The sequence below is a fragment of the Cupressus sempervirens genome, chromosome 11, assembly GCF_028749045.1.
Source record: "Cupressus sempervirens isolate cs-2001-9-10 chromosome 11, ASM2874904v1, whole genome shotgun sequence".
In the NCBI taxonomy this organism is placed as follows: domain Eukaryota; kingdom Viridiplantae; phylum Streptophyta; class Pinopsida; order Cupressales; family Cupressaceae; genus Cupressus; species Cupressus sempervirens.
In genome coordinates this window covers 568,461,181-568,487,157 of record NC_143128.1, presented here as the reverse complement: position 1 = coordinate 568,487,157, position 25,977 = coordinate 568,461,181, and the positions used below count along the sequence as shown (strand labels likewise).

Genomic DNA, 25,977 nt, shown 5'->3' with positions numbered 1-25,977 from the left:
TGTGCTCCTACTTTGGTCGGCTCTTTTGTTTGTATGCTCAGTCCCATAAACCCTTGTGGTTTTTTGTTGGACATTAATATTATTATCTTATTTTAATCCATGTAAATGAGATTTTTAATTTCTGGATTTGATAATGTAGAGTTTTTCTAACATCAATTTTTTGGATCATACTACATGATCCATCATCAAGATGCAAGAGAACAAGAAGAATGTTGATGATGGATCATACAGTACGATCCGAAACCTTGATGGTAAAAGAAACTCTACACAATCAAATCCAGAAATTAAAAATCTCATTCTATTATTAATTTATTTAGTTATCAATTTATTAATTACTGTTATTTCTAATTTTGATCTTAAGACGCTATTCAGAGTAATTAAATAAGTATATATATGTATAAATACATCAATTATAGTCCATGACATCAATTACCTCAAGACCTGTCACCTCCACTTATATTTTTAGGGCATGGAGATCAACCTGATTTGTTTGTCACATCACCTTTTATGCTTTATGAACTGCTTTGAGGGGCATCACATACATTCCTACCATTTTATTCACTCAGAGTCTATTATGAGCTCTGATCCCTTGAGTCGAGCTTCATGTTGGTTTACCCAAGATTCAGTTCTTTTGGGTTCAGTCGAGATCAATATTGATCACTTTCCTCCTTTCCAATACTCTTTGGATGCCCCCTCTCTTCTTCTTCCATCCCAACAAGAGCTGAATATACACATCAAGATAGACATTTACATGCAATCTATACTCACTACTTGTGTTAGTCCCCATGGGGGTCTTTGTCCGAGAATGGCTTTCTATGCTAAGCACTTTCTTGATATACAAGATGGGATTATTATTCGACCCTCATACTTTTCTAACTACTAGTCACATGTGCCCCACATCTCTAGGCTCCTTCGGAGGGGGATTGCATTAGCTCCACATTTAGTTTGATCATCAATTGTGTTATACTGCATTTGTCACCACAAAATGTAGGTAACAGTACGGAATTTTTCCAACTTAGCTTTGCATTTATTTGAGTTAGCTCATTATTTAATTGCATAACATTGATCAACCAATTGACTCCAAGTGTAATAATGGATCCTTTTACTGAAGGCTTTTGCCAAGTCTTTTTAGTTTTTACATTTGTTAAGCCTATGCTTGATTTTTGAAGCCTCCAACGTCCTTTTTCTTGTTTTTTAGTTTGTTTGTTAGTTTTGGATCTTTTGGTTTTGCTCAAATCATTTCTTTTGGTTTTCACTTCGATTCGATATATCTTAGGGCTTAATTGGGTTTTAACAGTCAAAAGATATGACCATTTAAGTGTCTTTAGTGGACTCTCCAGATGCAATTGCATAATTTAAAATATCTTGTTATATTTTAATATGGAAATTCACTTTTTGAAAAATATAACATAAGTTGACTTTATGTTATGTTTTTAAGTTACCTTATCATTTAAGTGACTACAATGCACTTTATGTTATATTTTCATGTTGAGTTTCTTTTTAAATTTTTCACTTAAGTGACTTTATAAACTATGTAGTTCGATTTAATTTTCGAGTTAATGTTTTAAATTAAGATATCTAAGTAAATATTAATTTTTGAATGATATTTGCACATAATAATTAAACTATGTTGTGTAAATATTATTTTTGACTTAATTAAGTGATATTTCCTCAAAAATCAATTAAACATGTGCTTAATTGATCACTTAAGTTGTGCAAAACGTGTCTTTCAACCCATTTGCATGTACCTCTAGAGACCATGTTTTTGGACTAAAAAGGCATTTTGAAAACACTTGTATATACATGCATTCTAAAATGTGGAGTGGGTCTTCTAGAGTGAGACTTGCATATTTGAGTGTTTTTGAAATAAGCAATGAGCTCTAGAGAGTGTGTTTTGCACTAAAAGCCTTATTTTAACATGTTTTTAAAATATGCATTGCCCATCCTAGAATGCGTTTTGCATCTAGAGGACAAGTGCATGTTTTTTAAAATATGCCAATGCACTCCTAGAATGTGTTTTTTATGAGGAGCACAAATACATGTTTTTAAATTATGCAAACTCCTTTCTAGAGTGTGTTTTGCATCTATTTTCATGCATTGGCAAAGATAAAACCCAAATTTGAAGATTCAAAGGCAAAAATACCTCACGTTTTTCACAAAAAATACCTGATCTGCCCATGTAATGGCTTTAAATCTCAAAGATCAAGGTTGTTTTTAAATATTTTGCATTCCCATGCCCTAAGCATTGATTCTCATGCAAAAATTGTTGAGTTTTATGGTGTCTTGGGTTTTTCACCCATGTTTTTGCATTTGGATCCATGTTTTATCATTTGGGGAAGTCGTTTTTGCACTCACAAGTCAAAAGCGATCAACATATATGCAATTGTAAGTCATGCTTTTGCAAAGATGAACCACATATTTGCATGAAAAGGGCACGTTTTTGTTAAAAACACCCCAAAATTGGCATTTCCAGCACATTCATTTGGATAAATAGGGGTCGTTTTTGGGTTTTAATACATGCTATTGCCTTTGGAGATCACATTTTTGCATTCCCATTCTAAAAACATTTCATGTTCTTGCATCTTGAGACCATGTTTTTGATAAAAACGGGTTTTACAGGGAGTTTTTGACAAAAACGGTTTTCATTAAAGTGTTTTTTGACCACGTCTTTGGCATTTTCATTTGCAAAATGTTCATTCAATGCTCATCAACATTCATTATTGCAAGATTGAAAGAGTCAAAATAAGTTGTTTGTGGTTTCAAAGTTGGAGGAGAATTTGTCTTCAAACCTAGTAATCCTCCATATTTGGCTCATTAATCTCCAAGTAGACAAGTTCAACCTTGCTTATTAATTCATGCTTGTCTTGCTATTTGGTTGCATATTTTAGCTGGATGTTGCACACTGGTTCAAAGATATCCCATAAAAAGTGCATTTTGCCTTTAAATATGATGAGAACTTTCATTTTCACCTATTTGGATTTTTCCCAAACTCTAAATTCGAATTTCCACTTGAAAGCAACTTGCTTGTTGACATGTTTGAGTCTAAGCCCAAAGGTATGTGTTTGTTTTGTGCTTGTTTTCATTGTTTGTTTGCTTGCTTTCTCATTTTTCATCTTTTATAAGAAGTTGCAAGTTCTTTCCCAAGAACTTAAGTGCATATCACTTCACTCCACTCTTCACCTTTTCATGCAAGTGCATCATTTCATTCCACATCTAGCATTACATGTCATAGCACTTTGCATCTCATTCTCCATATGTGATTACATGTAATCTCACTCTCCATCCGTGCTTACATGTAATCTCATTTTTTATTCCCACTTACATGCATTTCCATCCTCTAAATCCAATTGCATGTCATGATTACATGTACATCACTTTATATATAATTGCATCCAAAGAACGCGATTTTTGCTAAAACTCTCTTTAAAAGTCAAAAGACATCATTTGCATGCATCCCTATGTGCCTAGCTAGCATTCTTGGCCATTTACATGAAAACCCATCTTTGACCACATGCTATCCATCCTTCTAAGTCTAACTTTGGCCCTTTCCATTCAAACACATATGCTTTCTAGTTCATTTCCAGCCATCATATGTGTTCTACAAGTGTCCAATCCATACTTCAAACACTCATCCCTCATGGATTTGTCATTGTAACTCAAATTCCAAAGTTTTCATGGATCTAATCTCATTAGAAGATGTTTTCATCTTCATGATGTGGCACACTCTTCAAGATATGTCAGAACTTCTTCAAAGAACAGAGATATCTGTCAAGAAGAAATGCTTTGATTCTCAAGAAGCAGTAACTCATTTAATCTTCATTTTCCTAATGGTTGTCTGAGAACCTGAGTTCATGTGGGAATGCGCCAAGTACTTTTCTTCCAAAAAAAACAGTAGCTGCAAATGCTGATGGGAAAATTTGTTCTAATTCTACATCCGGACATCATTAGGAAGGTTTTCAAAGGGTCGGAGACTCCAATTTGTGCTGATCTAAAAAGGAGAATTGATAACAACTTGAACAAGAAAAGGCTTGATCACATCAAGTTTTCAAATGACAACCTAGAAACTTATAAACAAGGATGCAGTGGTGTAGAATACAGGAATCCCTGATCCTACAAACATCACCAAGTACAAGGACCTTCAGAATAATCCCTAGGATTGTTTCAATTCTCTTCCTTCTTCTTCCTTCTTTAGCTTTTCATGTATGTAGTTAGAGAGGATGTATTGCAAAAGAAATTGTGTAATTACGTGTATTACAATTTGCATGTCCTTATGACATGTAATCCAATAATTTCTCTCCTTAGTTAGACCGGGTTAAAGTTGGTTGAGTTGCTGAGTTGCTCCCGCTTTTTCCTCCTTTTTATCAACTCTTGTGCCTATATAAAGGAGTGCCCCTCATTGTAAAAATCATCTTTTGTTGTATGCAAGAAAGCTCTGGCAAACTTCTACAAGGATAACTTTGATTATGTAGTACAAATTTGGGAGAAAAGTGAATAAAAGAAGCAATTGGATTCAAAGCTTTGACTGGAAGCAATTGTGATAGAGAAAATTAGAAGCTTTGACTGTAATTTGTGTCTATTGTCTTTGATTCATGTTATTATTGTGTGTTCAATAATAAGAGCATAGTTAGTTAAGAAACAATCAGAGCCAAAGCTTTGACTGGGAGAGATTGTGATGATACATAGACTAGAAGCTTTGATATAGCTTGTATTAACATCTCAAATTCATGAAAAATAGTTAGAACTCTCTACTTCTACAAGTCTTTGTGCCCCAATGGTAGAGGTTATTTTTATAGAATAGGTTAAAACAAGACTTAGATCCAAACTGATACGCTTTCAATTAGCCTTTGAGTTGGTGTGAGTTTATTGGTATCACCATTTCCAGCTATTAGATAGACGTGTAGTTAGAGATTTCATCTTTCCCATTACTCGCTCCACGGGTAGGTGGATTCTTTCTTGAAAGTTAAGGGGAAATAATATTGGTAACACTCTTTCAATATCTCTCAACTTCTTGCTTAACTTGAGTTGATCCAAGGAACGGTGAGAAGCAAGAGCCTTCCCGTTAAGTTAGGAGAGACTTTGTCTCATATGCTGTTGTTGGTCATCCTATTTTGCGACTGGATTTTCACAAAACTATTGGTTGCAAAATATCCACCCACAAAGTTGGCTTGGGAAGGCAGGATCTATTAGCTTTGCAACTTGGGGGGGGTTTGAGATGGAGGCACAATTCATTTTACACTGCCCCATCTACTATGAGATCAAAAGAAGATTCCACCTGTTCAAAGAAACTCAATCTCTCCACTCCCTTTCCAAGTATACTGACTAGAGGTGTGTTGTGACATTTTCACACCATCACCCCATTGAAAATGGGGACCCCCTCTTTTTTCTCATAGTTGTTAGGTTAGGTAGATTTTGACATTAAGTTTGGTAGTTTATAGCTTTACAAGATTGTGGGGCGACAAAGAAATAAAAAGCTCAAGTTGTGTTTTTTTAAAGTGGGAACATTAAAATTGAAGTTTGTTGAAGTCATGATATAAGGGTTGAATGTAAAATCTAAGTATATTTAAATTTTGGTCATTCAATTAGTCCAAAATTCAATATAAAGGCATATTTCATGCATAAGGACCTTAGAATCCTTACAGTAATTGATTTTCTGTACTTAACATTGTGAAAAGGAAAATCACGTTTTCTTTATAAGTATACAAAAAATCTAAACTCGGTATGAATTTCCCTTCATATATTACTCAAAATCCACTTATCATGAATTTCCTCGTTTAACTGGCTTTTTCTTGAAAGTCCATAAGTATTGGGGACAAAAATGCAAGATACATAAGTATCGGGGACAAAAATGCAAGATACCATGAAATTCCACCACTTTGGATGATTTTTTGCTCAAATGTTTTATGAGTGTCAGAAAAACCTAGACCAGGGTTGTTTTTCCTTGGATGAAGTTGGGAACTTGGAAAAAAAATTAGCGTGGAAGTTGTCGAGACAAGGGTTGATTTTCCCCTTGAATTGAGCATGGAATGATTAAAATTTTCTGAGTTTGGGGACATTTTTCCCTTTGAATGGCAAGTATGCCAAAAACCTCATGGGTTATTTTCCTCTTGAAAAGCAATGGTGGAATGATTTTTTTTCAGACTGTTGGAGTTGTCCAAACATGTCATGTTTTTGCCTTAAAAGGGATGTAAGGCGAAGGAAACTTTTCAAAGTCCAAGAATTGTCTAGACTAAGGTCGAATTTCCCTTCAAGAGCTAATTTGCAAAAATTTTCTAAATGTCGAGGGTATCCATACTAGAATCGATTTTCCCTTGTGAGGACAAAGTGAGATCAAATTTTTTTCGAAGTACAGATGTAATTCTATCCAAGCCTTGGTCGATTTTCCCTATGAGTGGAATTTGAATTTGGATAATACTTAAGATACATGCATATTGTGGACTCAGTCAACTTTGAGGATCTATACATGCATCAGTTTTCCTCTATTGGGCATTATTTTATTAATTCATTAAAATATGGGGAAAATTAATAAAGTAAAATTGAAAGTTTCTAGAAACTCATTGATCTTTTATCCCACATTGCTTGTGGTGGTAAAGCAACATCCCAAACTTCTTTATGAGGCTACCAACTAAGAGGAAGAAACAAACCATGGAGGGATGAAAATGGAAAGTTCAAGTGATGCAAGTGATTAAAGGAAGGCTGAATGGTGATATTTTCTGACTTTGTGGATGCCATTACAGGGCTGAAAGCAAGGTATTTTCAGACCAAAATTTTGAAAACCCTCCTATGGTATTGTGTTTTTTGGAAATTCATGGAAAATTAATTGTAAGGAATGTTATACATGCATTGTTACAGGATGCTTGGAGACCATTTCCTAAGTTTCTGAAGGCAAGAAAAGGCTCGATATTCATGTCTGCAGACCCAAATTGGAATATCATCCAAACAAGGACAATTTTCGGAAAATTTGTATAAATTCACCAAGCCCTCAAATCTGTTTATGACTGTTTTCTGATTGATTCTAAGGCCAAACCACACATTTTGCAGCCATTAAGGGGCTGAAAGAGAGGTATTTGCAGGCCCCAAACTGAGGTTTTCCTCAAACTAAGTATTTTTACTCAAAAAATCACATAAAATAATCTAAGAGCAAAAGCAGCCAAAGCTTGTTTGCTGAGTCTTCGTTGGCCAAATACCAACCATTTGCAACCAATGAATGGCCTTCCTTGGTGAAATACCAACCATTTGCTACCATTTTCAGTCATTGGGAGGACAAGGTGAATGAATTATGAATGAATGTCCGAGGACAACTTCTGAAAATAATTTTTTCCTCTAAGTCTGGGTTTTCTTTTAATTACAATCTTATCCTAAATGTATTGCAGACTTTTGACCATTGTTCTAAGCACTATTTCAGCCATTCTAAGGTCTGGAAAGATAAGTTACAAAACTCAGGCAGACTTAAAGTAACAGGGGTGATTTTTAAAATATTTGCTATTAAATCCCAGCATTACCAATTCAAAGGATTGATAATGCTAAGTCTTCACAGGGTCCTTGGGCATCCAAGTCACTAATTTTGCCACTCAAACTCATTCAAAAAGTGCAGGTTGCAGTTGTGTCTTCACACTTAATATGAATACGCAATGTGATATTGATGCTTAATAAAGTCATTGCATTCTTCCCTAATTCATAAACTAGTTCATGGATTTGATAAAGGGCGAATCTCAAAAGTTATTGAACTGAATTCCATAGCTTATTTTCAGACTTGTCCAAGATGTCCTCAGAAAATCATGACTTTGCTAGGGTCTGATTTTATTATTCTAAGTGATGGATGGATAAGTGCAAACTCAGGTCCCAAACTCTCATTTCAATCATTATGCATGGAATTCAAGCATTGTTTGGATTAATTATAATTCATTTTCAAAATTCCTTGTTCTCAGAAAATTTGAAGTCAAGGTTGGATTTTGTGGATGGACTGCTTCACAATTTTTACTCAGTGTGCATATGAATCCATGGATCATAATTTGTGCTGATTTAGTGAGTTGTTATGACTAATTTTAAATTGTTTTAATACTTATCATAAAGTGTCTTCAGAAAATCAGAATTCTCCCTCTACTGGTAGACATCTGGTTTTATAATTCTAATGGCTAAGTATTGGTCAAATTTTGTCTTTGGATTCTAATCCAAACGCTTATTTTAGCTACAACTATCATTGGATGGAATTACTAAAATTGGACACAAAATTAATGACTGGTTCAATACTTGTGAAGTCTGATCTTTCTTTTAAAATGTCCCTTAAAGTTAAGACCATAATGACTTCGAGCTTTGTACCAGGAATCATGTTCGGGTCAAAAGCATAGATAGTCACAAGGAAGTGAAAAAGGAAGGTGGAAGACAAGTTAAAGTTCAAGGCCAAGGATAGCAATGAAAGATGACAAGACTAAAGTGATTGAATTCAAGGAAAACACTTCAAGATGATGCACGTTAAAACTGGAACAAAGGAAAGAAAATTCAAGACTGAAGATGAAGGAATTGTCCCAAGGCCAAACCTTCATCAAGCAAGAACATGGGACAAGTCTAGGTCCGTCGACAAGTTCAAGAATCCAATTCATGGAAATTCATGTGTCCCTATGCAAGTCAACTCTACACTTGATTAAACTTTTGAAGAATAAAGACAATCTTACAAGGAGATTGTCCTTATCCACATCATTTTTACATAAGTATAAAAAAACTATACCAAGGAATGCTCAAGGATGTCACTACCACCAAAGTTATTATAGAAGCATGGACAAGGGAAGGGACAAGTCTGAGGTTGAGACAAAGAAAGAATTCAAGGACAAGATTCCCATTAAAGGAGTAATCCTGTTGATGATCAAGTCACACAAGGAAATGAATTTAATATGCCAAGGAAGATGTTAACGTGTTCAAGGGATTGCTCAAGCATCAAATCTGAAGATGAAGAAGACAATGAAGAATTCCAAAGATTAAGGCAGAAATACCAAGGGCTTAAGCATTGTAAAGTCCAGCCATTCAAGACAAAGAAGTCCAATAACAATGAAGATTTCCTAAGGACAAGGAGGTGGAATTAGGATAAGGACTGTATGGAGAAGCTATAGGTCATGGAGTTACAACATTAAGGCCTTCCTAGTATTGACATGGAGAAACCTAGCAAATTTTTTCTTAAGTTCACTAGTTTTGCTAAAAGGGAGAGGAAGAAAGGAGTCCATATCTTGGATGATGATTTGTATAATGACTAGGTGGCTTCCTTGATTCTTATTGGTCCCCGAGTCTATGAATTTTTTTATTGGCTTATTTTGTGGTGCTTCATATCTATTGGCTATCTTTGGTTTCCCTGGTTAGGGTGTGTACTGGTTTAATCTTGGCCATTCATTATAATTGGGGCTCCTATATAAATCCTGACCTCTCTCACTGTAAAACAGGTCTTGATGGAGAATTGTTGCAAATAATATGCCAAATTTTCTCTACATTTCTTTGTTGTGTGTTGCATGGTGAATTGTTGTGATCAAGATTGCATTATTCCATGGTGATCTATATTTCCTCACTTAGCTTAGGATTTCATTTCATGTTGTTTAGAAGTAGTTTAGTTGGATGAAATAATTGTGGATACTTACTTACTTGACTCGAATATAAACTAGGCCACTAGCCTCTCGTTGATGGTAGGACTTCCTTGTATGGTGAGCTAGTGAAAGTACTTAACTTCAATTGATATCCAATCTTTTGTTTACATTCATTGATGGGATTGAAGAAGGTAGATTTAGAAGCCTGCTCTAGGTGGGCGAAGTCCTTGATTAAGCTACATCTAGTAGAGTCCAAGTTTATTCATGATTCCTTACATTCATAGTTAGAAGTAGAAGTAGTTGTAGAAGTTTTGTTTAAGTTAAAAATAAAAGTTGAAAAATCAAACCATATTTTCATTGCACACTATGAAGCTAAATCGTTAGAAGTGCAAGTAGTTGATATCCATTGAATGAATACCGTAAGTACCCTAAATGATTACCAGCAATCACATTATTTCATTGAGCAAGTATCTATAAGAACCACACTGGCTTGCTGAAGAACTATGGTGAAGAAATTTATTTTTTGCTTTTGCAATTTTTGGGTGTTTTCAATGTATATGCTTTTTGCGTTTTTTGGAATATATGAGAATGCTTAGAAACAAATAAAAAATTAATTGGAAATTCAGAAGCCACTTTCATTCACTAACTTTGTTTACAATTTCAACAAGCAACTACCAACTTGTAAATTATGTAACCTGGTTAACACCAACTCCTTGTGGCTTGGATAAAGTGAATATCTTGCAGCTCAGAGTGTGAACACTGCCTTCACACGAGTCCCAAATCTGACGCATTCCTTCTAGATACAATATGCCACAATTTTCTCAATCTGCAGCACTGCAGATGTGACACCAAAACAGATATTGTAATCGCTTCTGTAGGTATTTCAACACAGCTGAAATACTAAGATCGCAGGTCTTTCTTATGCCGCCTGGTAACAACCATTTCAGATTATATTGAAAAGTTATGAAACTCAGATTGAAATGGCATCTTTCACTAAGCAGATTTACCATGATTGCAAATGTTAAAATCCAAATTATAGCCTCCAGTATGCAGTCGAACAGCAGATGGATTAACGGAAACTTGCAGAATTCACTACCAATTAAATATAATTCAAAGTGCTACCAACAAAGAGGAAAATATTTCAGACTTCCTCATACAATTCTCCAAACCCTTGTTTCTCCATATTGAAGAAAAAGATAAACATAATGAGAGAGGTCGATCCTTCATAAAGAGGCATTTTTATAACATTTTTGTGGTTTGAAACTTCTCTCATACACAAACGCCTCAAAGCTTCATTGTTACACTTTTCATTAAAGAAGCTTCAACTTGACACAATCAAATTAGAACTATGAAATAATAAAGTTATTCATTAAGCTAGGCTTAATTAGTAACTTGCAATATGAAACTCATTAACCAATCCAATCAATCACTAAAGGAGCCAAGTCATCAAGAGCCTCAACTACATTGCTCAAAATAGAAACTATGCCAGAATTGACTTACTATAAATAGAAAGTCACTCCATTGAGACCCTCAAAACATAGCATCAGCTCGCGAGGGTGGCAATGATGATTTTACATCGCCAAGCTACTAGAACCTACTAAATTGGGGACATTACAGTATCCACGGTTAAAAGGAACCTTAAAGTAATTTCAAGATCTTATTTTGCAAGCATAGCCTAAGAGATGGCCTTATATCAAGAGAGGATTGAATATTTGGTTTTTCATCTGAAAAAAAAAACATTTGGCACTGCATGTTGTAGTCAAATATAACTCACATCAACAAGGTGCCTCTCACTCTGTCTTCAAGAGGCAGGCTGAGGCTTTGTGACCACTCTCTATAGTATCAGTTCCCCACAAGACAAAACTTTGAGCAGCTCCTCACCTCCTTTTTTGTGGCGGTTTCTCCTATACATGGAACCAAACAGCCACTCGACCCCCAATCTTGACTTTTCAGGTCCACGAGACCTCACAAGACCTCCGCCCAATAGCGAACTTTGTCTCCTTCCAAAGGTCTTCAGAGATGACTTGAGGTCCCTTGTCACCCTAGGGCCTATCCTCCAGTTCTAGACTTTTTCTCAGCTGCTTGGACCAGCTAGCTGTCTTTTGGTTGGCTGTTGCTTCTTACTTTTGGTGTTTGGTTTTCTCAACTCAAACAACATTTGGTGTTCCTGTTGTAGGCTGGCCTTTTGCTTTGTTTTGGCAGTCCCTTGGACCCACTTGGTGGCCTTTTGTTGGACATGAATAAATTATCTTCATATCATACGCTTAGATTGTTTGACAAGTCTTAATTTGTATTGGGTGGTGAAATTAACTCCTTTCCACGTGGGTGACAAGGAGTTACATGTTTGCCACTGCTTTACTTGGAGGAAAGCTTTCTTATATGTTCTAACTAATGCTGGTCATCTCTTGTTTCTTGGTAATTTGGGAATTTTAGCACAACTCCTCTCTCTCATCAAGGATCCTTAATCAATGATTGTTTTTCTCAACATTACTACTTAGTGGTAATTGGGTGGCTTCAAGTTTTGTTCAATCACAATTGAACCAGGCATGTTCCCTTCATCATAGTTGCTCTGTGAAGTATTACCAATATTCTGGATGCTATGATATTGATCGTACAGGATTTGACTTTTCTTTGATCATACAGATTTATCATTCTGCCATACACCCAACTTCTTGATCATTTAATGTAAAAAGATTCATATTGCTGTGCATTTGAATAAGAATCATATTGCCATGCATTCAAATTAGAATCATACCATCTTGCATTCAATAATAATTAAATACCGTGCACTCGAAAAAGTTAATTATACCATGCAATTGATAATGTATACAATACTATGCATTCTTGTAAAGTAATAATGCACATATAGAATGTACTATGTTCCATCACCATCAGTCTTGTGAAATGATCTTTTAAGCCAAGCATTAAGACTGTCAATTATTATCAAGTGTAAATAATCTCAATTATTTGAATTCATACTATTATATTAAATCAGATGATCTTAATCCAATACAACCAATCTACTCATTCAATCCTTGGAAGCCTCTGCATGCATTAGTAATCAATGAATCTTGATAATTAAATCTCTATGAGATATTCACTGGAAACCATAAACTGTTATCTTAGTGTAGCATACATAAAAAACCTACCACTACCAGAATGGTAACTTTCTGTATGGCATCAATAGCCATTTCGTCCAGCATATAGTTTGACTTGGATTCTACTATAATCAAGCCTTGATGGGAACACAGACCAGACAGTAAAATTTATTAACTGATTATTTCATTTCCATTTACAGTAGTACTGTTCAGAGAATTTTATATCTTACTAGTTTTCTTTTAAATTTGAAATTTGAAGGATAGTATGTATAATGGATAGGAGCTTTTAGATAGTTGGGTAGCATGTGATCATTCAAAGGCTTTAAAATATGAATTTCAAGAAATGAAGCTCAAGTAAAATCTTTTCTACAGCCAACATTCTGTCACATTATCAAGTTTAATACACGCCAGCATTAAGAATCAGATAGTAATCACTGAATTTACCTTGTTGCTTGAGGCATCCAATTTATATCCTCGTGCCTCACATAACTGCACACAAAATGATATTTCAGAGGTGGAAGCTAAAAAGTTCTTTGTAGAATTAATAATTTTTCATTAACATAATAAGATGAACAAATAAATATTATTTCTAATTAAGTACCTCGAAAAGCAGACTGAAATTGTCAATCTTTGGAGGCCTATGACATCGAAGCAAAGCAGCATGTGGGAAAGATCTGATTTTCAGACAGAATAGTATAACTACAGGCTAAAATTGCAAAGAAAGCACATGATTATGGATATAAATTTATGAGCGTATGCAAATAAACATCTCACATTACAGAAGAGTGGGTCTATCTACCAGTTCAGTTGATTAAAGAGATAGCCAGGCAATATCAACCAAGTCAAAGATTAAAATAAGAGAGATTAAAATCCCAATATTGAGATCCAATAATTCTAGTAAACGTATGATTTATAAAACATGCGAAAACTGAAACTAATCAAATAACCAATGCAAATGTCAAAGTGTATCTGATTAGCAATTATGCAACATTGCAAACCCTTGAAAAATAACAATCACACTTCCCAATAACAAATTCAAACACTCATAATGCCAGTATACATCCTCAAATGTAACATAAGCAGTAGAACTAAGTTGCATGTCTCAAATATATCAAATATGATTGCTTCTAAATGACTGTTTTTTTATGGACAGTGATACCATCATTCACCAATATTGTAAGAAAAACTCTACACTACAATTTCACCAAATATGTAATCAGTATTGGAGAAAGAGTTGCTGCATAAATCAGGAAAGCAGCAGTAAAAGTAAAAACACCTACATAAAAACTCCAGCCCTGATTTTTATTAATGAAAACCAATGCAATCTGCAATTATACATGAACCAGCAGCAACATAACCTCATTATTACACTTACAGTCTGCAAATGATCTGAAAATGCCTCCAAATTAGCCAGCAAAATATTTATAGATTGATGTGCTTGCGAGTATTAATAAATCGAAAATTCCAAACCATGAAATCTTTAGGATATCATTATAACGACAATGTTACGACACTATAAAAGCAACATCTTATCTTGAAAGCTTTACCAAAACAATCAATTTGATGACTTGATACAACTTTCTTGCAAATATAAATTAAACAACCACAACTATTAAGCCCACAAGTAATCTTTGAGTGCAATTGCCTGAAATGACTTGAGGCTTTTGTCCCAAAACCAATTATGGAAAACCAAAGGGGATTTTCATCTTCTAGATCCTTGACAAGGCTTTTCATCCTTGAATGCTTTAATCTCCAAAAATGGAAAGAATAATGAAATGACAAAATTGGATTCTGTCTTTGAGCCTTGACCTCTCTTTTATTATCACTTTGTCAATTTCCCCTTCTTGAATAGCACCTAATAATTATTTATAATGATTATAAAATTAAAATACTGAAATTACTAACACTGATAATAATATTGAAGTATGAAAATAAATAAATAAATAATACTAAAATATAATTATATAAATAAATAATAAAATATAAATTAACAAATAAAAATAATATAATTTATTTTTTTTGACTCATGGGTATCCCTGCGACCCAGCCCAGCACCCAGAAGACCGAGGCAAGCTCAGGGGAGACTAATCCCCTGGGGATTCACCTACTCACCCGCAAAACTAGTGCATCATTGAAGTGGACCACCGGATTCAAACCCAACACCATGGGGAACTAACCACAACCTTAAGCCTCCTCTGCTGACCAGGTGGGCTTTGGGATGAACCCCAATATAATATAATTTATTATTAATATGATAATGTATTATTAATATAATCCATTGTCAATATAATAATATATTATTCATATAGTATATTATTAACATAATAATATAATAGATCTAATTTGAAATCTAAGTTTCTAAATAAGGGCTGTACAAATCCGTATGCCTCTGGAATCTTGGAGTGCGTGCAAGATTATTGACCTTTAGTGGTGGCGTTGAGTGTCATTTGTATACCCCTTTGTTGTGCATGAGTCTTTTTTTCCTCATAGGTTTTATTGTTTCGGCTTGTTTTGTTTTTGTTTTTTGTCTATTAAATCCTCTTTGCCAGGGTCGGTTGGGAACTTTCGGCCTTTACTCTGGCTCACTCATGTGAGCCAAGCGTAATGGGCAATAATACAAGAGACTTGGATGATCCTCAAGGAGAGGCCAAACTCACTAATAATGATGCAATGCAATGTGAGCAGATTTAATGATGGAACTATTAATTGTTAGAAGAAATGCAAAACCAGTGAGAAACCCTCGTATAAGGAAGCCTTGGCAAAAGATTCTATGCCAATCTGCCCAATTTCTGCTAGTTTCAATGGTGTTATTGAAACAAAATTTATTATAGGGTACCCAAGAGGTGTGGGAGGAGCCGCAGCCAATGGAAATAGATAGGGAGACGGAGATGGAAAGGAAGATGGAAGCAATGGCAAGGCATCATCTTCCAAATTGAAAACTCTTGCCCTATCTCCCAATGAAGACATGATTAAGGTAGTTAGGAAAGCTTGAAGTTCATTGAAAAATATTGCTAGTAACTTTGTTTGTTTAGATCATTAAGGAGTAGGATGATTTGGGAGTACTTGTGAGCTTGAGAGGTCTACCCATAGAGGATGCCACCTAGTAGGGTGAGTCCCTTTTGCAACATCCAGCGTTGCAGTTGCTTGTGGGAAAGCATCTCTGAGAGGGGAGGATTGTCATGTCCCCTCTCTAGTCTGACTAGCAAGGTCATGAGAGTTGGCCTATTATTGGAGTCTTGTAGGATAGTAGTGGTGGATAGAGACTCATACTGGATACTCACTGACCAAAGTTAGTTCTACAGTCAGTTTGAGGGTTAGTTGGGGCAATTCTCTAATTTTAGGGATTTTCCTAAAATTTAGGAGGTTGTGGTAGTGATCAGATTTGAGGCTCCTCAAGACCAGTATACGGTTTCAGTTTCAGGGTGATAGGGTATATTCCGTAGTTTCTAGGAGCATCCCTAGTTTTTAGGGATGGGACTACCAATTGGCCCACATTGCCCAACATCAGTCACAGGCATGTGACAGGACCCATTCACTGATTATTTGGTTGGTTTGGCTTTCTAGTTGAATATACAGAAATAGTTTTTAATATTTCCTAGGTTTGAGTTTAAATAAATTAAAATAAAGCTATTTATATAGCTAATTGGAGTAATATTTGGTCAGGCAAGCCTATGTGTTATAGCTCGTTGGAAAGTCTTGAATTATTATAATTTATTTTCATCATCCAGAGACTTTTGGGTAGCTAGAGTTATGTTATTTGAGGAAAGGGATTTTTTCCTATACATAAAGGAATTTTAATTGAGAAGATGCCATTTTATAATAAAGGGAAAAGCATATTCTCTCTTTAGGGTTCAATTGTCTTTGTGAGCAAAATAAAAGGAGATGTTGGCTCATTCTTTCATTATCTTTTACATGTTCATTATTGGTATTTGTGATTTTTCTTCGAGGAGTGATTCTAGAGGACTGGGACGCAAACCCAAGAGCCTAGCTACTAGGTCACAAACCCCAATACATGGTTTCACCAACATTCTACAATATTGTTTCAGCAGTTGACAGAGATTGTTAAGTTCAACATATGTGGGTGCTTGTGCATTGCACATTGAGGGTCTTGTTTGGCACATTGGGATCTTCTTGCTGCCTTGGCTTGTCTATCGCAGCCGTACGGATGCCTCTCAGTTGGCACGTGATTTGTTGGTTGGCTTACGTCAACCATCTCTACCCTTTTGGTGTGTGGCTAGTCCATTCTTGCAACTGGCATCTTCATTCCTTGTTTGCAAAGACCTTTGCTAGCATACTGATTACATATCTTGCCTAGTATGATTTGTAGCTATTCTAATTGACTAAATATTATATTATTTGTTGTTGTTGTTGTTAATTACTATTTTACTTATATCTGGAAAATACAAAAAAGAAGAAACAATCTTTCTGCAACTTTTGTCTAATTTTTTAAGACCACAAGGAAAGCACAAGAAAATCTATTATTTTAATTAAAATTTACAGAAGTTTAGTGAAAGGATCCTTTTGGGATCTGTCTGTGGTATTAGAGCTTGTATCATGCAAGCCTATAGGGTTTTAGTGAAATTATCACAACAGGTTACAGAAAAGGTTTTCATAATTCATTTCAACATTTGGCATCTATTTTTATATATCTTCTATGCATCCTAGTGGAGAAATACATAGGTTTTACGAGCACAAGAGAAACCAGTGGGGAGTAGAGGCCACCAAAGATGCAGAGACACCCGCTATGGGTGAGGCACAGGGTGTTGCTGGTGACGGCATGCCTACAAAGGCAGAGGAGAGAATTCATGAGAGCTCTGATTGTTTTGCAGCCCACAATAGTCCAGACACTGGACAGATTACAGGATACCTAGAGCGAATGGAATACACTGGACAAGTTACAGGATACCCCTAGAGCGGATGGAATTGGATAGGTGTGGAGGTAGACAGGAAAGACAAGGAAGGAATAGGTCAGTTTCCATTGTGGGAAGCTAGCATAGTCATCGATCACATGTCTGAGCAGAGAGCTCCCTTCATTCCCATAGGCAAGAACATCTACATATTCCTACTCTGGATAGACCATTATTGCCTCAGTTTGGGCAAGTTGAGCAGCCAGCATAAGTGGAGCCACCTGAGGTTGGATTTTAGGATTCAGTAATGGCAGCTACACTTAAGTGGAGAGCCCTACCCCCAGAGGGTAGGGATGTTTTTGCTTGTCCATAGTATTATGCACAACATAGGGATAACACCAGGTTTAAAGGAGACAGGGGCTATAGACCATAGCAGAACAATGACCTCAGTAGAGCCACTGGGAAGATCACACTAGCTACCTATGATGGCACGAGTCATATGAGTGCACAAGCTATTAAGATAATATCTTATACTTTCTATAATAGTCAACTACTTGTCTGTAGTCCGTCTTTCAGTCTAGATAGGAATGTTTCCTATCCTGTCTCTTTTTTTTTCTTCAGTCCAGATAGGAATGTTTCCTATCCTGTCTCTAGTTTTGTTTCTAATTCCGTCTTCAGTCTACGTTGTTTCTTTTAGAAACAACGTCCTTGTAATTCTTTATAAGGAACACATTTGTTCCTCTGTTAATTAATAAATCATCCGGAAATCCGTTAATCTGCCAACTCTTCTTGAATCTTGTAACATGGTATCAGAGCGAAGTTTTTTTTTGAAAATAATTTCTTTTCAGAAATTATCAGTAGCTATTTTCGAAATTAAGTATCCGTGATATTTTGCTTCAAACTAGTTTTTTCCATTCGGAGAAATCTCACTGTAAATCGAGAGCAGGGTTTCCGTTTTCTGTGAGAAATTCATAGAACTCCTGGTTTTTGGCTAGGGCTTGTGAGACCAGTAAAGGGTGTTTTTTCTGCAAATCATGGCTCTACATTTTCTCTGGTCGGCTTGTGTTCTGCCTGGTTCGTGGTTTGAATGTGCCAACTTTCGGCCGTAGTCTACAAGGCCTGAAGTCGTGCGTTTTTTGGCCGTTTTTTACTGCCGTTTTTCTTGCAGCCGGGCTTTAGCTTTCATGCGCCTGTAACAGCGAAATGGTGTTTTTGCCATGCTTCTCAGCTCCTGGTTTTTTTTTTCTGACGTTTTTTAAAACAAAACGGCTCTCAATCCGGCCTCTGCGATTTTCCTAAATCTGCGACTGTTTTTGGAAGATTCTTGGTGGGTTTTTCGAGACATCATCTGGGTCTTCGTCAGAATTTTTTGGGTAACTCATTTTTCGTGCCTCGATTTTCGAGCCGGCGGATTTACATTGCGAGTGCAGATTCCTTCTGGGTTTTCTGTCTACTCTTCTGGGCACTTGTCATTTTTTTTTCTGGGTCAGCCTCAACATTGCCTCGAACTTCGTGCAAATGGCATCTTTGACTAATCTGATGTTGGAGGGCAGTCTACGATTCAATGGCCACAATTATAATCATTGGAAGCAGCGCATCATCGCAATCTTTGAATATCGCAACACCGCTCAACTTGTTCTGGGTGTTACGCAGCGTCCGACTTCTCCGGGTCCTGATCAAGATACATGGGATCTGAACAATCGAGTCCCAGCCAACAACACAAGTTGTCGAGCTTCCTGATCAAGGCGAAGCTGCATTTTTCGCCTTCTGAATTTGTTCCTATTTTTTCTGTGTTTGTTGATTTTCTCCTCAAAAATCATTTCAAGTTGTCTGTAATACGCAAGGTTGCATGAGATTCTGGGTTTGTTGATTTTCTCCTCAAAAATCATTTCAAGTTGTCTGTAATACGCAAGGTTGCGTGAGATTCTGGGTTTGTTGATTTTCTCCTCAAAAATCATTTCAAGTTGTCTGTAATACGCAAGGTTGTGTGAGATTCTGGGTTTTACCGTTTTTTCCACAAAAACGAAGTTTTGTAAATGCAACCTATTTTGAGTCATAGCACTCTTCTGGCAAAGCTTCTTGGTTTCAACATTCTGTAGATCCAGGGAGGGTCTCAATTATCACAGAATGTTCCGACATCCGTACATTGACCATTAAGGGAGGGTATTAAGATAATATCTTATACTTTCTATAATAGTCAACTACTTGTCTGTAGTCCGTCTTTCAGTCTAGATAGGAATGTTTCCTATCCTGTCTCTTTTTTTTTCTTCAGTCCAGATAGGAATGTTTCCTATCCTGTCTCTAGTTTTGTTTCTAATTCTGTCTTCAGTCTACGTTGTTTCTTTTAGAAACAACGTCCTTGTAATTCTTTATAAGGAACACATTTGTTCCTCTGTTAATTAATAAATCATCCGGAAATCCGTTAATCTGCCAACTCTTCTTGAATCTTGTAACACAAGCATGGGTGCACAAGCTGGATATCTATTTATCATTGAGACCTATGCCTAAGAGAGAGGTTATATAGTTTGTAGTTTTGCATTTAGATGGGGTTGCCTATGATTGGTGGCATCATGGATTGGTCACCCATGATCATGCCATGGTTCGCTCCTATGCTAAATTCCCTAAGCAATTCATTCCTAGGTTTGATTGTAAAGACACAAAGCTTTACTACCGAGAGTTGGCATATATTAGGCAGACAGAGAACGTAGAGTCTTTTGTGAATGAGTTCCAGCGTATTGCAGTCATGGTTCCAGACATTTCTCATAGTCGTCATGTCATGTCGTTCATAGAGGGTTTTCAGGACAAGTTGAAGGGAAGAGTACAAGCATTCAGGCCAACCACCCTCAAGGAGACCATTAATGTTACATTTAAACTAGACACCCCACCTACTCCTTATCAAGCAGATAAGAAATCCTTCAAGGATTCTCGGCCTCCCCAAAAGGCCACAACTTCCCAAGGCAGAGGGGAACCACCTTTTAGACCACCCAGGATGGACCAAGAGTCAAAAAATGAGCTAAGGATGAAGAAACTATGCTTCTCTTGTAAGCAGCCATGAGAGCGTGGATATTGTTGCCTTGGTAAAGGAAAGGTTCATTTGATAGAGGTGACATTTGACATAGGCGATGAGGAGATACCTAATACTCATACTCATGATAGTCTGGACGAGGTTGAGTAGGAACATCCACAGTTAGAGGTAGACACTCTAAAACCTTTGGCATCAACTAAAGTGACTATGGCTACTCTCTTCAGTTATCCCAAATTTCATGCCTTTCATTAGAAAGGTACATTGATAGGCCAATGGGTTATGAGCTTAGTAGACACAAGTGCCATGCACAACTTTATTGACCAGAAGCTAGTTGACTGGCGTGGGTTCCAGTCCGAGGAGTTTGTTGGTGTTGGAGTGAAGGTTGCAGATGATGTCATTTTGAGTTGTACTCAGAGGATTCCTCAACTTAGCATCCAGATGGGGGACTATACTCTGACATATGACTTTTATGTGCTATCACTAGAGTACTTTGATGTAGTTTTGGGCATGCAGTGGTTACAGGGTATTGGGCAATACATCATTGACCACCACTGCATGCAGTTGGATTTTCTTTTTGGAAGGAAGAAGACTTTCTTGAAGGTGATTTCACTAAGGAGGTAACTTCCCACGGGATGGAGACTATCATTCGTCATGATGACATACTTTGGGCTGCACATTGTTTTGTGAAGTCCAAAATACCTACACCTCAGGATGGCAAAGCCTCCTTTCATGTAGACATACAGCTAGCGATGGACTAGCATGGTCGTGTCTTTGGTGACATACCTTCTAGTGTACCTCCTGATAGAGGTTTTGAGCATGTGATAGAGATGGAGGATGGACTAAGACCGTGATTACTACCCCATATCGTCATCCTAGAGCATACAAGGATGAGATTGAGAGGACCATCCATAAGTTATTGCATATGGGATTCATTCACCCTAGCTATAGCCCTTTTGCTTCTTCTGTGGTGCTTGTTAAGAAGGATGGGACTTTGCAGATGCATACTGACATAGAGTTCATCCAGGGGAAGAGCAATACTGTTGTTGACGCACTTTCCAGGAAGCCATCACTTGCTGCCCTATTTTTATTGAGCAAGAATTCTGCAGATTGGAAGGCTCAACTTTCAGTTGCGAATTCCAAAAATCAGCATACTTGTGAGATCATGGATGGGTTGACACAGGATGACGGATCTATTGTAGTGGATGATGTCATCTACTACAATGGCGGGGTCTACCTTGTTCCTGAATCACAGTTGAAGGAGAACGTTTTGCATGCTTACGATGATAATCCTACAACAAGACATTTGGGTTATGGTAAGACTTACAGGGCAGTACGAGAGAGATTCTCTTGGAAGGGTCTCAAGGATGATGTCTTACGCCATGTTCATCAATGCATGACTTGTCATCAAAACAAGTCACAACATACTTTTCCGGTTGTATTGTTGTAGGCTCTACCTACACCAGAGCAGAAGTGGATAGGGATATCTATGGACTACATTACAAGTCTTCCTCGAGTTCAACAAAAGGACTGTAATTATGTTGTGGTCGACAAGTCGACTAAGTATGCCCACTTCTTTCCTATTGCAGTGGACTTCACAACTTCACAGGTAGTCGAGTTGTTTTTCAAAGAGATATTTAGACTCCATGGTGTCCCCAAGACCATAGTGAGTGATAGGGACACCAGGTTCATGAGTTCCTTCTAGCAGAATCTTTTCAGGCTAGCAGGCATAAAGTTGAACCCCAAGGCTAGCTACCATCCTCAAATGGATGGACAGACTGAGGTAGTTAATAAGTAGGTGGGGGGGAATTTGCACAACTAAGTGTTAGGGCAGCAGAAGGCATGGGTGTGTTGGTTGTATTTGGGCAAATATTGTTATAATACTATGCACCACATGTCCGTTGACATGACTCCCTCCAGAGCTCTTGATGGATATGAGTCATTATCTTTTGTTGATTAGGCTTTCATGATAGTAGACTTCCCTTGGCACAGGATTGGTTGCAGGAGAACCAAGATAACATGAGATCTCTCAGGAAGAACATCCAACATGCTCAGAATGAGCAGAAGATGTACGCTGATCAGCACAGGATGGAGAGAGCATTTGAGGCAGGTGACATGAGTTTCCTTCGTCTACAGCCTTATAGACAGAGCACTCTTAAATACGGAGGAGTTGAAAAGCTCAAGCCTCATTTCTATGGACCTTACACAGTACTCGGGCAAGTTGAAGACGTGGCCTATGAGATTGAGTTACCACCAAATAGTAGGGCACATAATGCGTTCCACACATCATGCCTAAAGAAGGCACTAGGGCAGCACATTATAGCATCACGTGATTTACCTCCTTTGGATGAAGAAGGTAAATTTACTTTGGTCCTTGAGGCCATGCTGGAGATCAAGAGGAGACGATTGAGGAGTAGGGTGATTCAGGAGTACTTGGTGAGTTGGAGAGGTCTACCCATAGAGGATGCCACCTGGGAGGGTGAGTCCATTTTGCAGCATCCAGCATTGCAATTGCTTGTGGGCAAGCATCTTCGAGAGGGAAGGACTGTCATGTCCACTCTCTAGTCTAACTAACAGAGTCATGAGAGTTGGCCTATTATTCGAATCCTAGGCTAGCAGTGGTGGATAGAGACTCATAACAGATACTCAATGACCAGAGTTGGTTCCACAGTCAATTTGAGAGCCAGTCGGGGCAATTCCTTAATTTTAGGGATTTTTTGAGAATTTAGGAGGTTGTGGAAGTGATCATATTTGAGGCTCCCCGGGACCAATATACAGCTTTAGTTTTAGGGTGTATTCCCTAGTTTCTAGGAGCATCCCTAGCTTTTAGGGATGGGACTGCTAGATGGCCCACATTGCCCAGCATCCGTCACAGGCAGGTGACATGACCCGTTCATTGTTATTTGGTTTGTTTGGCTTTCCAATTGAATTTAGCTTTCAAGCTGAATAAAAGGAAATATTTTAAATATTTCCTAAGTTTGCATTTAAATAAATTAAAATAAAGCTATTTACATAGCTAATTGGAGTAATAAGCAGATATTGGCTTCATCTAGTCAGGCAGGCCTATGTGTTATAGCTTGTTGGAAAGGTTTTGAATTATTATAACTTGTTTTCATCATCTGGAGACTTTTAGGCACCTAGACTTATGTTATTTGAGGAAAGGGGTGTTTTTCCTATACATAAAGGCCTTTAAATCGAGATGATGTCATTTTATAATAAAGGGAAAGTCATATTCTCCCTTTAGGGTTCGATGGGCTTTGAGAGGGAGATAAAAAGATATATTGACTCATTCTTTCATTATCTTCTACATCTTCATTCTTGGTATTTGCCATTTTGCTTTGAGGAGTGATTCTAGAGGATTGGGACACGAACCCTAGAGCTTGGCTATTGGGACGCAATCCTCAATAGATGGTTTCAGCAACATTCTACAATATTGTTTCAACAGTTGACAAAAATTGTTAAGTTCAGCATTTGGGGGTGCTTTTGCATTGCACGTTGAGGGTCTTGTTTGGCACATTGGGATCTTCTTGCTGCCTTGGCATGACTATAGCAATCGTACGGCAGCCGTTCAGTTGGCACGTGATTTGTTGATTGGCTTACGCCAGCCATCTCTACCCTTCATTCCTTTTTTGTAAACACCTTTGTTGGCATACTAATTACATATCTAGCTTGGTACGATTTGTAGCTATTCTGGTTCACTGAATATTACATTATTTGTTGTTGTTATTACTTATTGTTTTAATTATATCTGGAAAATACAAAAAGGAAGAAACAATCTTTCTGCAATTTGCGTCTAATTCTCTAAGACCACAAGGAAAGTACAGTAAAAACTATAATTTTAATTAAAATTTACAGAAGTTCAGTAAAATGATTCTTTTGGAATCTTTCATAGCAAGTTCTTGCAATTGGTCAGATCAGTTCACCATCGTGACCATCGTGAGCTGACAGTAGGATTTGAGGGTCTCAATTGTGTGGTTATAGGCTTTCTAGCGGCCTATGAAGTGTTTTGGCTCCATTTGAGGGACTTACTATTTACGATAAGTCAATCTGTTGGTTACGATCAGCTCAATTGGGTTGGAGGAGTTGGGTGATGCTCTCAGTTTTTATTTCGGATTTCCGGTTTGAGGTCCAAGAATCTTGGAGGGAGCATTTATTTATAGTAAGTCACCCCATCAGATTCATTCATCATCTTTCATCATTAGGATCACTTTGGTGTTGTCAGATTTCGATTCTGATGCTTCTTCAATTGTTTTCACAAGACAAGTGAATTAATATTATTATTCATCTAAATACACTGAGGTTTTTATTTTTCTTGGTGTTGTTTGTTGGTCACCTCAGTATCATATCTCATTGGAACCAGGACGAAAAGTTTTAAATCGTGAGAACAAGAAAAAGTGGCCTTACGTGTAAGAATTTTAAGTTATGGTGGAAAAAGTCATTTCGGAGCCAAAAGTAATTAATAAATTAGTTTATAATGACACTTTATTATATTTTAATGTTGTGTGTGGGAAGCTTCTTAAGTGAAGTCCATTTGAGAAACTTTGTGCCATTTGGAGATTACAAATATGAGCCCATTTTATGAGTAAAATATCCGATTATATGTTTATCTCTTTGCTTGTTGTCTTTGAAACAATTCCGAGTCTGTGGTTTTGTGCCCTTTCTGAAGTATAAGGGTTAGATTCTGAGTTTATCTTGCAATTTGCTGCTGAGGTAAAGCAAATTGTAATTGCTTCTCTATTGTATCTACTATAGTCTATTATTGAGAAGTTAATTGAACAAGTGCAAAAGACTCAATTCTAGAGAACAAATTGAAGGCTGAATTATTAATTTTATGCTTCTACGTCTTGGTTGGGAGTTCAATCTAAGTGTCAGAGGGTTGTCGTTTCACTACAGGGCAACAATGTATCAATTGTAGGGTCATGTTCACCTAAGGAAGGTTTGTCTTAATTTTTGATGGGCTGTGTTATAATTTTCAAGAGCTGCGTTCAATTTATATGGCCTACGATATATATTATTGGGACTGCTGTAGATTCACATTTAATTGCAAATTAAAAGTCAAGCCAAACTATATTTCAAAGTTCTTGGCATTTCAATATATTATTGCTGCTACTATTTGTTTGAAACATTTTTTGGTAATGAATTAAAGCTAGAGCCAATCCTTTGTCTTTCATAATTATATAATTGCATAGTTCATAGGGCAGAATTATGAATTAATTTTGGCATTTATACAAACTTCTTAGTATTAAATTGATCTGAAATTGTAAATGCCCAATTGCATTAAAAAGTGTAATTTCGAAATTCAGATTATCAAATTTGCAACAATAACAGTAAAGGCTGCCAAGTGTTTGACAAAATGTTAGATATTGATTAGCAAAGGAAAATTGATGATTGTTAAGGATATAGCCAACTGGTGTTAATTACAATTTCAAGAATCAACTTAGAGTTAT

General features: G+C 36.8%; 1 protein-coding gene across 4 annotated transcripts in view; it reads right to left on the bottom strand.

Annotated features, from left to right (window-relative positions):
* The window catches only part of LOC149530900 (uncharacterized), a 359,431-nt gene that overhangs the window by 117,691 nt on the left and 215,763 nt on the right, over positions 1 to 25,977 (bottom strand). For all 4 annotated transcript variants that reach the window (XR_016359208.1, XM_089811737.1, XM_089811740.1 and 1 more), the window contains 2 exons: positions 13,263 to 13,335; positions 13,106 to 13,150 (listed from right to left, as the gene is read on the bottom strand). Coding sequence is in view for 3 of the 4 variants with exons in the window: in XM_089811737.1 (XP_089667863.1) it covers positions 13,106 to 13,150; positions 13,263 to 13,335 (118 nt within the window). In the remaining variant the exon portion in view is untranslated. The remainder of the gene's footprint in view (positions 1 to 13,105; positions 13,151 to 13,262; positions 13,336 to 25,977) is intronic.